Here is a 16,044-nt window from a genome sequence, read left to right on the forward strand (position 1 = left end):
CCTCTCTGTCTGCACTTAACTATCACATTGATGAGTGCTGACAACAGCACAGTCATGAGCCAGGCAGAGAAAGTCCATTCACCGTTGCAACAGGCGCACCGTGTTTCCAACAGAGGAGCTGTATCCATTTCTATTGTTTATTGCGTTTATCCCATGTCAGAGCATCAGAAGCAATGTCAAATTATTCAGCAACAATGTGATTCATAGTATAGTGCTCTGTCACTTTATTTGGCTCTTCCATAAATTAAATCCAGCAGTTCATGATTTCAGGTGCATGTTGCTGACAAATAGTAAGAGTTATGGTATATACACTTTGAAAGCAAATTAACAACCCCCACAATGGTTCATACAGCATGAATTTCATTATGTGTCTTCATTCTTTTGCAATATTTATTGCAACTTAATGTTGGATGTAATCACATTTCTAATAGTATCATGAGGAGCTACCTACCACATCCCAACAACTCCCAACACATATTAAGTTTTGGAACAAAATGGTTTGGTAAATTCCCTTACTCCCAACTTGTTACAAGACTGAGCAACACTTAAAACAATACACAATAATATTTTGAGATTACATTAATTAGTTACATAACAAGTGCTTGGTATCTAGCCACAAAGACCCTGACCCTACAATGGGTCATAACTCAAATAGCCTGCACTAGAAAATGAGAATAAAAATGAAAATGGTTTTAAAAGTTCATACAAAGGTATTTCAGGGAACCAGTTTTCATAGTCTTTCCTGTAGTTGAACAATATTCATGCTTTCTTCCAGTAAATGGGAACAGCTCAGTTCTTAAGGGACCTACAGTAAATTAAATATTACGTGAGCATCATTTGCAGATTATGTACAGGATCTTTCAATTACTCCAGTGAGATCACCAGTAATTTCCGCTACTCTTTGACATTACAAGTAATAATATCAACACCATTCACCTTTGCAGACCTGTGGAAATTTAATGGTGGCATCAGTTCTTGTATTTACCTTGCTGTGGAAAATATGAAGACAGAAACCAATATTTTTGTTTCTTTCTTTGTGTTGTGTCAAGTCATCTGGATTATAAACTTTTAGCACTTTATGAAACGCGAAACACTTTTTTTGATTTTCTGAAAAATATTATGCAGTTGATCATAAACCAGCTTTTGCACAACATTTAAAATTGTTATCATGTCCTGTCAAGTATCAACACAAAATTTAATTAACATTTAAGGACTTCATTGTATGAAAAAATTTTCTTGGGTTTTAAGAGTATTGTGATAAAACGTTTTACATAGTTCTTGAAAGCTAACCTACTGATAGCTACATGTGTTCTGTTTGACATTTGTCTGTCTATGGTACTTATTGTTCTTGCTCTGCAACCTATGGCAACAAGCAGTGTGTCTAATACATGTCCCAATATTATTGTATACTCACTTTTACAAAATAATAAAATTATTATTACTAATGCAAAAATTAGTATTTGTATACTTGGCAGCTATGAAAATTCTACATAGTTATTTGTGGTGTTGTATGTGCAGGTCCAACAACAGCAACAACAGCAGCAACAACTGCAAGAACCTACACCACCACCACCACCCCCTCCACCACCTCCACCACCCCCTGCCCTCAGTGCATCGGTAGTGCAACTGCAAAAGCAGCAGCAGCAACAGCAACAACAGCAGCAGCAGCAGCAGCAACAACAACAACAACAACAAAAGCAGCACCACCACCACCAGCAACAGCAGCAGTCAAAGCAATGCCAACAACAGCAGCATCCAGAGGGTGGGGGCCCAGTGGCACTGCCTGCGACTGCTTGACCTCCCACTGGTGGCCAGGGTCCCCAGCAGAGTGTCGTGTTGGTACGCCTGGCGCGCAGCCACTACGTCACTACACTGTGACCTGCGGCAGCCCCCGCTCTCCTCCCGCGCGGGGGCACGGCCCTCTAGCGGCACACGGAGGAGCTCCCTCCAAAACAGCCAACCAGCGGAAAACAGGCCTTTTGTCAACAATTGCCGCTGATCCGTCGATATACTGAAATTTATCTCAAGTATACAAATGCGTGTGCCACTCTTTAACATCAGAAATTGGGGAAAGTTGCTTTCTTTGCAGGTCACAACTTTTGAAGGTGGACATTCTCATACACTGAACAGAATAGTTCCCCTCTGTCCCTTACGTATCTCAATCTGTGTATTGCATCATAGCAGCTCTCTTCAGTGCATACATACTGTGCTAGTGATGGCCTTAAATTTTCATTTTTCAGAAACAGATCTGATAATATGTGTGAAGTTAATAGCCAAACTTCCAAGTTTCTTTTCAATCCAACATTATTTGCTACCTAATGTTTTGAACAAATTGTGCATGTCTTCATTACGCTTTTTCCTCTGTAAAAGTCAGATTACAATTGTGTAATTGTTCCCTCAAAGTGATAGTAATACCAGTCTTGTTTCAGTGGATTTTCTGATCCAGGTATTCATACAGCGTGTAAACTTATTGTTTTCTAAATATTCTTCCACAAAACAATTATCTGCAGAGATTACAACTTTCCTCACCTGTGGAGACTGTGGTTTTAAGTTCATTGATCTGTGATGTTCCTGATGGGTTTGGAAGGAAATTAACAAAAACATTCAATGTTTATAAGGCACAGAAGAAGTTGGTCTTTCTAATTTATTCTGTCCCTGCCAAGTGTTATTAAAAATCTGACACAGTGTTCAGTTGGTATTTCCTTTTTGAGAAGCTTTTGCTGGACCTGAGGTGACTGTATTATGTGGAGGATTAATATGTAAAAAAGTTTGAAAAGATATGGGGATAAATAGAACTTTATTTTGAACCACCTATAAGTGAGAAACATTTCCATTCACAGTACAAAAGTCCCTCATGTGATTCAGCATAATACTAGAGATTTCTATACCAGTTATTGTTTACTGCTTTGTTTCCTATGGTTCCAGAATATTGTTGCCGAAATACTCAGGTATATTCATGTTGACATTATATGCGTTTCTCATCTTCTTCAGGTACTTTGTTCTGGAAGTAGTGTCACAGATGAATGAGGTCATTATGCCTGCCACTGAACATTACACCAGCCAGCCAACTTCACCGCTAAAAAAAAGTGATGTGTTGATTCCTATTATGTCATGTGTACAGCACTCAAAATTTTAAAACTGAAGCTGTACAGCTACATGAATCATTCCATGTGTTCCATATGATGGCATGAAAGTTGTAAAATTATTCATCCTTTTAAATGTAAAACATTGATAGGACAGCAGTAAAGCAGCATTGTTTCAAACATTTATATATGTTGCATTTCCCAGGGAAAAGAAAATGAAATTTTATATGACAAATATGTTTCCAGGGAAATAACATGGCCAACCAGTAGGACACACTAAAACTTTTTAAAGGCATGGATATCATCCATGTGCCTTGTGTAACAATTCTGATCAGATTAAACAACATCTACAGACATTAGATCACATTAATATCACTGTTATTTTCTATATTTGATGAGAACTCCTTCCAGTCTCAAGATATTTCTCTCTACAAAGACTTCAGACTTGTAGCTAATGAATAGGAAATTCATTACAATAGTGCAGGGTGAACTGAGTGATTGTTGTTTAAAAGAATTACTACAAACACTCAGTCATAAATGTAGGATATAACAGGGACTATGCTAATTCAAAGTATTCAATTTACATAATGTAGTGTAACTACATTGTGCCCACATATCCCTTAAGGGTTAATGCAGGAACCCTTCTGGAATGGACTTAAGTGGGCTTGTTGTTGAATATTTAACTAAAGTAAAGTAGAGGTAAATTAAGTTAGTCATATATAAGTAATATATTAAAAGCCTGTAAAAATTATTTGCTTGTTTGCCCTTCAAGTTTAAGTGCTTTAGAATAATGTATGTGAATTAGATTTTAAGTCTCTTAACAGAAAGATTATATACAAGTAGTTCTTCCAATACAGTCTACTTCAGTTTTATGATTTAGACCTATGTGTCTCTCACGTCTAATACTGCTGTGAGGAGCATTCTAATGAAAGAGTAATTTATTCATTTGATCCATAATTTTAATATTTGCAAAGAAATTGTGTTTAATTCTATTGTTAACCATTGCTGACAAAACATAAAACAGTTCAGCAAGGCAATACAATTTTTCATCAAAAACTTTATGACTGAATTTTCAGGTATTACTGTGCAAAAAGTGATAACATTATAATAGCAAAGGTGTACATTGTGCTACTCATTCCTTTTCAGGACTTCACATTATTGAGCATACAATGTGAATATTAAGAAATATGCTGTTTCAACAAAAGACAGTGGAAAATTACACCGTGCAAACTTCCTTTAATAATTTCACACATGAGAGCTGAATGTAAAAATTTGTTTGTTGGTGCCGAAGAAGTGAAAGTTAGAGAGGTTGATGGCTAATGCTGAATACCTTACTATTTCAAAAAATCAGGTGTAGAATTCAGGGTATCTGATTATAAACAATTAAGTGAATGTACCATAAGTGCATAAAAAGGCAGTGAACCATGTTTGTGGACATGCCATTGTAACACGTGTCTTCTTTAAACCTACTTGTTCAAGAAAACTTGTAAATGTATGCATGGGCTGTGTGAATGAACTGACTAGCAGGAATAATTTATCAAACCCAGGAGTGACTTAGATTTTCTCTATATATTGATTACCTAAGGATTTTCTCATAGGTACATAAAATTTCGTTGGCTGATGAGGCAAATTCTTTTTATATGACTTAGATGTTATATGCTTGTTTTGTATTATCAGCAGTCACATTTTCCCAGTTCTCTCTTTATATGAAAGCTTGAAAGGAGGAAAACATTTTTCTTTCACCAAATGTTATATAGCTTATTTTAATTGCTGTACTTCACCTGTACTAATGGAAACTTCATCCTTTTTAGACTGTTTGCAGGTGTAGCAAGTGACTTCCTGATATGTTTTTTTTTCTATGTTATTTATTACACCAATCTGCCTGGTACTGTTCATCTTATTTGTCTGCTTTTGTTTGCTCCTTCTGTACTACTTACACCTTTTAAAACATTAGTAGCATTTTCATCACTGTCTTTTAGAATTTTTTTTTTTCCTGCCTGATTTCCAGTCTGTGTGAAATATATGCAGTGAGTCAGATGTTTTCATTTTCCATCCCTTCATAATTTCTTCCAATAACTTAAGTTCAGTTTTCCACTTAGTTAATAAGAACACTCCATTACTCACATGAAGTGCTAAAGAAGCACCATCCAAAATTTCTGCCTTACAGCTTCATTCCTATTTACTGCAACAACACAACTGTACTCAGATTAAAATTACTCTGTGACTGATGTTTCAGCAAGTCGAGTGGCAGAGGCTACCCGCCAATCAATTTTAGTTCCCTCTTGAGTGCCACATGCTTGCTGTGTTGCTTATTTTGTAGGTACATGTAGTGCCTTGTGAAGTTTGGCAGGCTGCATGCCAGCAACATTTCCCCTTGACACTTCAAACTGTCAATCACAAAGTAATTTTAATTGGAGTATACACAGTTTCTGATAGTACAATTCCCTAAGTGACCTTACTCACTGTTAGGCTTTATTTATTTTAAAATTCATACAATTTAATCAGTTTAGATGTATTTGTATGTTATGGCAGTAAAATGCAATGCACACAATTTTTTTTCAGACTCCTCTGAGATAATTTACAACAGAAACTGGAAAATTTAATATGAAAACTATGGGAGCAACTTATGAAGCATTCTCACTGAAAAAAAAACTGTGACTAAGTTAAAATTAATTTCTGCAGTTGGGGATTAACAATATTGCAGGGGCAGACACATGAGTGTATGTTACATATACAATAGCAAAATCCTTTACTCAACTGTTTCCCATCAGACACAAATGTCTACATCACTCCTGTTCCAGAAACCTTTATTTTCTGCTTCCATCCTTCATTCATAATTGTGTCACAGTATAATACTTTGTTTGTTTACACATTTTCATATTTAATTGGTGTTTCTGAGACATGTGTATGTGTTATGCACTTTTCATTTGTAGGTATCACTTGTATGTGTGTATTTTATATAGAAAGTATTTTTTTTCCTTTTGTGAGAAATTTATACCCAGTAGTATAAATATTATTTAGTTTCAGAATATTTTATAGAAAAATCAACATTTTATATATTGTACAACAGAAGTCCTCAGTTGATTGGTTCATTTTAAACATTAGCAAACTGGGTAAGGAGATGAGATTGTAATGTCTAAAACAGTAAACGTTTCAGCCATTCAGGAGCAACAAACCTTGACATTTGCTTCAAATATCTAAGAGTGACATTCATACTGCTAACTGCAGCTATATGTAATGACAAATTCGGTGATGAATTACTGGTCTAATTCAGAAAAGCATTTAACACATTTTCAGTCCTTGTTCATATAATGTAACTAAAGGCTTTGAGAACACGTTTTCCTACCCTGTAACGAGATTAAAAATCCTAGTAATATCTAATTGATCATAGATTTTCTATTTTCTAAAACTTTCACAGCTTTATGCAAGAACAACAGACAAATATTTAGCATTTTATTTTAATTGTCACATCTTTTTTCCCCCCTGTGCTGTGCTCCTACAAAGCACATATAATGATATTTCCATAGTTCTTCATTCATATCTTTGGTGCATTTCTTCATTCTTTTGCCAAAACACTAATCAACAGACATCATTTCTATTTGTATTACTTTTTTCTATTTCTATTATCTTTCCTATCCTTTTGTATATAGATCATCTTCACATCATTAATTGTGTTCTCCTTAATTTGGTCTAATAGTTTAAATTTCTCATTCTTCTTGTGTGTTTTTATTCAAATCCTGTTTAGTATCTAAACTGAAAGGCTCTTTCTTCACATTCCCAGAGCCTGATAACCATGGTCACCCTTTAATTTAACTGGTATTACAATTTTTCATACACATTTATAATTATTACGCACACAGTATTTCATTCAGTAATACAAATATTTTGAATTTTTTTCTGCACTATGGTGCTGCATTCCAGTTTAGGTGAAACATTTTTCTAGGACATCATACGTGATAATGTTATCAGCAATTTCTTATACCTTGGTATCTTTGAACAAATGTATGGAAGATATTGCCATATGCTACAACATTCACTAGCCAACGTGGGTTTCAATGAATCATGCATCCCCCTGTAAGTATGTTCTGCGACCATAAGGCAAGTTCCTGCATAGTTTTTCTTTTCCCATATAACAAAAGAAAATTTTCATTATCTGTTGCCAAATGTCAAAAGGACTGTTGCAACATATAGCAAAATTTTCAGTAATTCCTTTCCTTCACTTTCACTCATGTCAGCTTATGAGATTATTCAACTACATGTACTACATGTTCCCTGTTCTCACAGATGGTGAACCGAGGATGTAACCCATTCTGCGAGGTTTCTTATTCAATCAGGGTCCAACTATACAAAAACCTTCCCTTACGTTGCAAAAAACTATTGGTGTATGTATTTTCAGTAGACAAAATCTGAACCTGAAACTAAAATGACACCTGAAGCAACATTACTTTTCACAGAAGTTAAGAAAGAAATTGATTTCTGCAACATAAATTATTATATAATTTCATTCCTCTCTCTCTCTCTCTCTCTCTCTCTACCTATCTATGTATGTATCTATCTATCTCCGTCTCTATCTCTATCCTTATCTCTTATGTGGACACACACACACACACACACACACACACACACACACACACACACATACCAAGTAACTGATTTTACCAAGGAGGCTTTCCATTAGTAACAGAATTGAAAAGTGAATATTTTCATCCAAAAAATTGTAATCAGTTAATTCTTTCTTTCTCCCTTGCTTGCTTGACTCATTCCTTCTACTTTCTAATATCATACAGGTATGTATCTTTCAACTGCAGACACTCAGCAGATTTTACAAGTATGATACTATAAGAAGCCTAAGACCTCTTGCACTGAAATCAATCATAAATCTATAAATAAGTTTACAATCAGTTAAAAGAATAGTTTGGCAATTTCAGTTTTATCTCCACCATTCCATTTCCAGTGTAAAATAATTGAAAGGGTATGCATTTAAACTAAAGTAAAAATGCCATTTCATGCTCATCATGGATGACTGAGATGAATGATTAATTTTGAATTTATGTCTCATATACATAATGAGAGAACTTGCAATTTCAGGAGCCTAATATATTACAGAACTCTGCCTTTTACAAGAAATTGGCTGATTATCGTAAAATAAACAGAAGTGAAGTAATGTAATTTCAACAGTAACTGCAACCAAATTGAACAAATTTACCAATGAAATGACAGAACACCACACCACATATGCTATGGTCCTGAGACCTCTTCAGACTCACTGAAAATCTGTATCCCAAAGCTGATTTTCTGTATCAGATTTATTTTTTCTCTGTTGAAATAAATTTGCTATTATTCTCACAATTATAGCTCTATAAAATAGGAAAATGCAAGTTTTATTTGTCTAGCCAAGAAAAGGAGATGAATCAGTTCATAAGAAATTAAATTCATCAAACAAAACTGCCAACAAGGTCAAAATTGGAAGAATAAGAAGAAAGAAATACATTCATATTAAATTTGTTGTTTAGTATCCCATAAGTAGGTGTTACAGAACATATGAAATTTGAATGGATCAACACCCAGTTATCAGCAACTAATCATAGCGAAGAACAGCATGTCGGCAAAAGAGTTTCTAATAACCAATTTGCAATTTATATTGAAATTTATATGCTAGTAATTCAAAACCAAACAAACACTTTTTGTTCACAGTTTTCCCCACCTTCTGTTTAGGTATTCTGTTTGAACTGTTTACAGATACATTTGTAATATAGTTGCTACTTTGCAATTATCTGCAATATTAGGACAGAAGGAGAAGTATAATTATGCTGTGGGATAGTTCACAAGTGCTGTAGTACTCTTAGTACCTTCAGAAAGTCAGTGTTCTTCAGAAATTTGACTACCTATTCTCTCAACAGTTCAGAAATAATTTAATTCTACTTTATTAGCTGAAGAGGAGTAATAGGATTGCATGCATGCAATGAAGAATTTTTTATAAAAAAAAGTACAAGTATGTAATGTTTAAGAAAAATTGTTGCTGTTATTTATGGGCTCCTAACATTACTTATAATTTCTCTTGGGAAAATAGGATATTTTGGTAAACATAAGTTTTAATATTTAGTCAATGAAATCGCTGAAACAAAGCGTACTAAATATTCTAATACAATACTTTGTTAGGTTAGCAAAAAATGTGAGTATTAGAAAAGATCATCAAGAAACAGAGCCTGCTTTGAAAGCTAGCACAAGAGCTATAAATAATGACAATGAAAGTAGGGAGTAGAAAGCTAGAAGATAATTGCACAATTAGGAGAACTAACTTAAAGTGCGGATATAGTGTCTTACGTTTACTGAGAGCTAACAACAGACACTTATTATTTATAGAAGGTATAAGTGATCTTGCAGAATTAATTTTTGAAGATAATTTCTTAGCTTCCAAAACTTTTGTAACTCAAAAACAGAAATGGCTGATCTCCAATTCATTGGTAGTATAACAATATATAAAAGATTATATCTAATCTCTTCAAATGAGTTTGCAGCATTTATGATAGCCTGCTAGAGTGGCATGTTGTTTACATTTCTCAACAATTTAGAAATTCCAGTGAAAGTACGTATCAGGTACTGGTAGTGATTGCATCTACCTCTTTGAGAAAGATGCAAACTAAACACTGAAGTAACTGTGAGTAAAAAAAAGACAGTAGGCTAGTCTTGTGTGACTTTTGACTCAGAACCTAGGTAATTGCAGTATCATATTGTGTAAAAAAATATAGCTATTAAAACAAAAGCTAAAAGACAGGAACTTTACATTTCAAGTAACAATAGGACGTATTTAGTGTTTAAAATATTTTTTGTGTGATATTCAGATAAATTTTGAAACATGTAAAATAAGTATTAGGCAGCAGACACAAGTAAACATGTGAAATTTATTGGAAAACTAAACTTTGATATGCAGCCACACCAATAAAAAAATCAAAATATTGTGTAATTATGAAGCCAAATGTTACTGCATACAGAGCTCATATACTGTACTGTTTCCTAACATGAAAATATTATTGATTACTCTCTCCATGTTTGGTGAGTGCAGTTGCTTCACAACTGTGTACTGTATTTATGAATCACAGTTTCAGTTGCTAAAATATTCCTTATTTGAGTCCATGATTTGGTCCACCTTTCATATCTAAAACCATTTTCAGATCCACTAGAAATTGGCTTCAATATAAAAGATTAAACCAGTCATGGACTAAAATAAAGAACATTTTACCAACTTCAGCAGTTATTCAGTAATATTACTATTTTTTTCATCAAAGGACAAGCAGAATACAGTATTCACAGGTGTTAGACTTACAATGTTCTGAACATAAATGAGGAACAGAATGCACAATACAACTTAGTATATAAAGTACAAACACTTACTGCTTTCTTGATGTTTTTGTCTGGATTCAAATTGGTGCATGAGCTATCCTTTTGCTTCTCCCTTTTTCACCTCACAAATCTGTTAGTATATTACTTTCTCCACTTCTGGAAGATATATCTTTCCTTATCTGGGCTTCTCAATCATTATTTTCTCAAACACCATGTATTTCTTCAATGGAAATTTTTCAAATTAAACATTTCAGCACTTCATATTGGTGTTTCAAGTTTTTGTTTTATGAGTTACTATGTCTGTGTTACATCATTCACTTTCAAACATAAATATTTACTGTGTTTCATATTCCATAAAACTAAAAATGTTTCTTACATGTACCTAACACAAGATCAAGGATAAAAGTTTGTTTCTGTTAAATTCGTTTCTGAAAAGGGTAAAGCACAATGTTCACATGGTCTGAGTTTGTTGGATAAGCAGCATACAGGCTGCATTAATGTGATTCTTCTCGGTTGGTTTGCTGTGAGCATGAAAAGATAATGACATCTCTGATTTTCAACTGCATATAATCCTGGAAATTCTATAACTTGTAGAGTATTGACTAGGAATGTCAAACATGCATTCATTATTGTATTGCTCATTTATCATCAATGGGATTGTATCTTGTAGACCATCATGGAAATGTTAAGTATACCAGTAGTTGCAGTTTGGACTATGGCAAGCACTGGTTCTTGACATCCTGGCCATATATCTGACTCTCTTTTAAGTCCACAAGGGTGCTGACTCTGTCTAAAATAAATTTCACAGTGGAATATTTCCCCAACTTCAACAATATGACTCATACAGGTCTCTAACGAAAAAATTAAAAAAAAAAAAAATATTTTCCTTCCCTGATCTCTTCTATAGACTTTATTATTATTATTATTATGACCATGAATTTAATTTGGCTGATTTTCTCTAGTCTGCAGTGTGTTACTGTCCTGCCAGATTGTATGGAGAACAGATACAGAATACTGGCTGAAATCCCTATTATAAACTGATGAGAATTGAATTTAATGATATAAGAAGAATACAAATAGTAGTTAACAGTCTACAATGTTACATACAGAATGTGGATACATTAAATTATCTGGAAAATAAAATAAATGAAATACATCAAAAACAAATTTCTGGTGGAAAACCACAACTATTGCCACCACTGCCTCTTTTTATATTATAAATGGAATTCAGCTATAAAAATTAACAGCACATGCAGAAAATTTCATTCCTGTTCAATCAATCCAGACTGTAAAAACTGTGAAAATAATGGTCTTATGATGATAATATGCAAACTTGTGTGGATAACTAGACAAAAATTGAGAGCTATAGTTTTCATAATAAACTTTGTTTTAACAATGCAAGGAAAAGGTAGATTACTACTCACAGTACAGATGAGACATTAAGTTGCACATAGGTACAAAGAAAAGACACTTACTCATTACATTTTGGCTCCAGCCTCCATCACAATAGGGAACACACACATGTTTATTCACACAAGCAAGCACACCTCACACACACATGACTGTCATCTCCAGCAGCACTGCAGTCCAAGCTACAAGAGACAGCTATCATATGTGTGTGAGGTGTGCTTACTTGCGTAAATGAATATGTGTGTGTTTCCTTTTCTGATGAGGGCTGTGACCAAAAACTAAATTGTATATGTATTTTTGTGGTGTCTGTCTGCAACTTAAGCTATCTTTTCCTTATACTGTTGATATCCCAATCTGGAGTTTTCACTTTTTAAACTAATATTCGGGTACTTAATCAGGTTTTGAGTACATTTTACTGTAAAGAAATGGAAAGAGCTTGTAGAAAAGAAATGGCATAAAGGTTTACAGGAAGAAAACAGCATGAGAAGTAGGAAAAGAAGAGAGTGGCAGAGGAGAGAGAAACCATAACAGAGAGGAGAAGGCGAGAAGAAAGGGGCACTAAGGAAAGAGGGAGATAGAAAGAGAGAGATGGACAGACAGTTGATAGCAAGTAAAATGCCTTTTATATAAAAGCTGAATTTTTAGTTAAAAATCTATTCCTTGTTAGCTTTCTTTTTAAAATAATGCTTTGTTATCAGTTTTTTTTCTTTTACTGCAATTAAATTTGAGTTTTATATTTCTTTGCTATACTTCTTTGTAACAATTCTGCAGTTAAATCACTTCAAGAAAATTCTGTTAATTTTAGTTGCAGTAATAATTTCTAACAAAGAGATCTGAAACAACCATGAGATCAGAAACAACCATGAGATCAGAAACTCTGTGCTGTTATTCTGGACAGTATACTTAGCTGTATACTTGAATCAAAAGTGAAGGTGGTCTTAAAATATGGATACCCGCCATTTAACAGGGTTAGAGTGAGCAGTTTCAGTCTGTTAGTATCAAAAGCAACCTCCAATTACAGATACATGTTTCCCAATTAATTCCATGAGTTTCTGCCTAATAATAATGTAATAATCCCTTATAGATGTTGATGATGACAAGACAGGGTACAGATCACTGTTAGTAGTGAATTTTCCTCTTTACGTTACAATCTTTTTCACAGAAACTAGTACAAGAGATAAACATTTCCAACTGTAACCATTAAACAGACTTTTGTTAAGGAGTGTAGCAGCAATTCATTTTTGTCTCCTCTGGTTTGTGTTCTTGTAACAAAGTTATGTCTCTTATCTGACACAGTATATACTTTGGAAATAAGGAACAACAATATACAGCCAGTTTTGGAACAATAATAAATGTGAGAATGATGGATAATTAGAAAAATTCTTCATCTTTTGGTAACTACTGTAATTGATTAATAGATCTTATTACAGGTAAACTCCCAGAACACTGAAAGTAGAACAGAACATCTTTGGTGAACTTTTTACAACCTTTACCAAAACAAAATTAATGAGTCAGTAGATAAAACAACTGTCAAACCTAATTGCTGTGTTGTGCTCATAGCTATAATTGCATTTATGATATTAATTGTAAGAAATGTCATACTTATATAATTTTATCTTGCACAAATTCTTCCATTGTTTTGCATACTTTTCATTTATCTTTACATGCTATTATGCCATTTGTCCTATTACACAATATAGATTTTAGATAGACGTGTTGTTGAATACTGAATTAGACTAAGATGAAATAATGACAGAATTTGAGGAGTTGAAGGCAGTGACATGTTGCTTGTCTTCTCCCTTATGATGATGATTTGTGCTAGAAATCATAGTTTTCTTTGAGCTCCAATTGATCCTCTTTTTTGGTCAAAGTATCACAGATCTGTTTTGGATTTAAGGTTTCCTTCTAAAAAAGCAAAAGAAGTTCTTCATGTAAACCTACATCTATATTTAAAATTTGTAAAAGTAGTAAATTACAAGAGAGAATTGCTTGTCAGCATTTTATCTTCAAGAGGCAAAATATGAATCACTGTCAATAACCATATATAAAAGTAAAATTGACATACTGCCCAGCTTTTGTAACTAATACTTCCTTTGTTGGGGAGGGGAGAGTGAATGTTTGAGAAGCTTAAAAAGCTGGGTGAGTTGGTGCTTCTCATCCCTGTGCTTAAGTGATCAGTCCTTCCTTTTTAACCTTCCCCACCTTATCCATGTATTCTCTCTGACGAAGGAGTGTTAGTTCCAAAAACTAAGTAGGGTGTCACTTTTAGTTTTAAATGTGATGTTAAGCACTGGCCGATAACTCTCTTCCATAATTTATTGGGTTTCTCAATTGAATTGTCAGGACACATCTATACTTTGTGTGATGTAGAGTGTGTGATGTAGAGTACTACAACTTTATGCATAATTATCATTTACTCACCTATCCTACACCATGTTCGATTGATACATGGAAAGAATGACTGTCAATAAGGTTCCATATCAGTTTCCTCTGCATAAATCTCTGCATGCTGATAATAACATTGTTGTGCAATCACTTCTCCATGTAGCATTTAAAAACTGTATTTTTCTGAATTAAAATTCTGTGTTTTGATGGCTAGATAGTACTCACATAATGCTTCTAATGCATCAGACTTTGAACATTACCAACCTGGACTCTGTTCATTGCATATCATGATTTGCTTTTCATTATAATGTAGCTCTTTCTAAGCAGTCAGTTCATATTTGAACCAACCTGCATTTCAGTGTTTTTCTCTAGCATAGCTGAAGGAATAAGTCACTGCTGCATCTGTCTTGATTTTGTTTTCAGCAATAAAAATAAATAAGTAAATTAATAATTCATATATTTGAGTCCCAGAGCATCTTTATAAATTCGGTTTTATCATTTCTACAGTATACTCCTTGTAAAAGAGGTTTGCCAAATAGTCACTCTATATACACAATAATATCCTCATTATGAAATGGCATGTAAAAATAACTTTAGAAAGCTATAATTTCATTACCATAGTCAGGTCACTGTCATTTTCATTTATCAGACAAATAATTAATTTCACAAATGAAATCTCATTATTTTGTTAAGAATAAAGTAAATGCTCCCTGTTTCTGAATGAAAACAGTGATTTATACTTATTAGTCATACTTATCAGTCATGTTTTACAAAGATACATGTTAGAAAGTATACATTTCAGATTTCTGTCATTAAAACAAAATGAGTTTACCATCCTCAGAAATTGATAGGTTCCCTGGATTCCCATTCCATAAACCTTGATAGACCACAGGTGGTAATGGGTTCAACTATAAATTTAGTAACAAAACAAGTACTAGTAAATAAAAAGGCAATCTTTTTAAAGTTGATTTTCATCTATGTTAAAAAGGCCGGAGAAGTGCAATATTAATCTCTTAGGTAACTTTTACAGTTGTTGCTACTGTGACAGGTACATTAAATGCTACAGTTCAGGAACTACGTGGATCATTACTTATTTGCCACAAGGGCAATGATATACTGTAGAAATTCAATATCTGCAGCTTGTAGCCTGTCTTAGTCTGTGATAAGAAAAATAGATACCTCTCTTTACGCAAAAGACACAATACATTGTAATCCAAAATACAGCATTATGTGTTACAGAATAAAATGATCCATTTTCTGCAGTCTTATTTGCTACAAACTGTATAAAAGTCTTTTAAATGCATTATTCTAGAACAAAATTTTGAAAAAGTGAAGCTGGTGTTAGAAAACTGTTTCCACATCACTTCAATTATTATGAATTTCTGTTTTTCTTTGTACTGATGGAGAAGGTGCACTCTATCAAAACTATGCTCACATCTAGTCATTTATGTGTATCTGTTGGATTTATTATAGCATAAAGCACATTTCCTAATAGCTTTAAGTTGTTCTAAGTTTGCTTAAGTGCCACAGGTTAGAGGCTTTCATACTCATTGTAGCCATACTGATGAGTTACTGTACAACCTAAGTAGAACCTGTATAATTTATTGCATATATTTTCTACCTCGAAGTACGAGAAGGTAACATTCATGCTGCCATTAGTAGTACTGTCATTCCTATAATGAAAATTGAAGTAGTAGAAATTTAAAGTTATATTTATGTAGATTTCTGTATTTAATTATCATCAGTTTTTCAGATTACCTCAAAATCTCAAACTGTGCTGGTACACTAATAAACCATTGTAAAAAAAAGAAAAAAAATCCTTTAC

The 16,044-nt window shown here is 33.6% G+C and overlaps 1 protein-coding gene across 1 annotated transcript in view; it reads left to right on the forward strand.

Annotated features, from left to right (window-relative positions):
- Nucleotides 1–5,993, forward strand: part of LOC126161386 (cyclin-dependent kinase 5 activator 2) — a 333,234-nt gene extending 327,241 nt beyond the window's left edge. The window contains exon 3 of the mRNA XM_049917163.1: nt 1,519–5,993. Within this exon, the coding sequence (XP_049773120.1) occupies nt 1,519–1,797 (279 nt within the window). The 3' untranslated portion in view covers nt 1,798–5,993. The remainder of the gene's footprint in view (nt 1–1,518) is intronic.
- Nucleotides 5,994–16,044: the final 10,051 nt, after the last annotated feature.

The sequence above is a fragment of the Schistocerca cancellata genome, chromosome 2 (assembly GCF_023864275.1).
Source record: "Schistocerca cancellata isolate TAMUIC-IGC-003103 chromosome 2, iqSchCanc2.1, whole genome shotgun sequence".
In the NCBI taxonomy this organism is placed as follows: domain Eukaryota; kingdom Metazoa; phylum Arthropoda; class Insecta; order Orthoptera; family Acrididae; genus Schistocerca; species Schistocerca cancellata.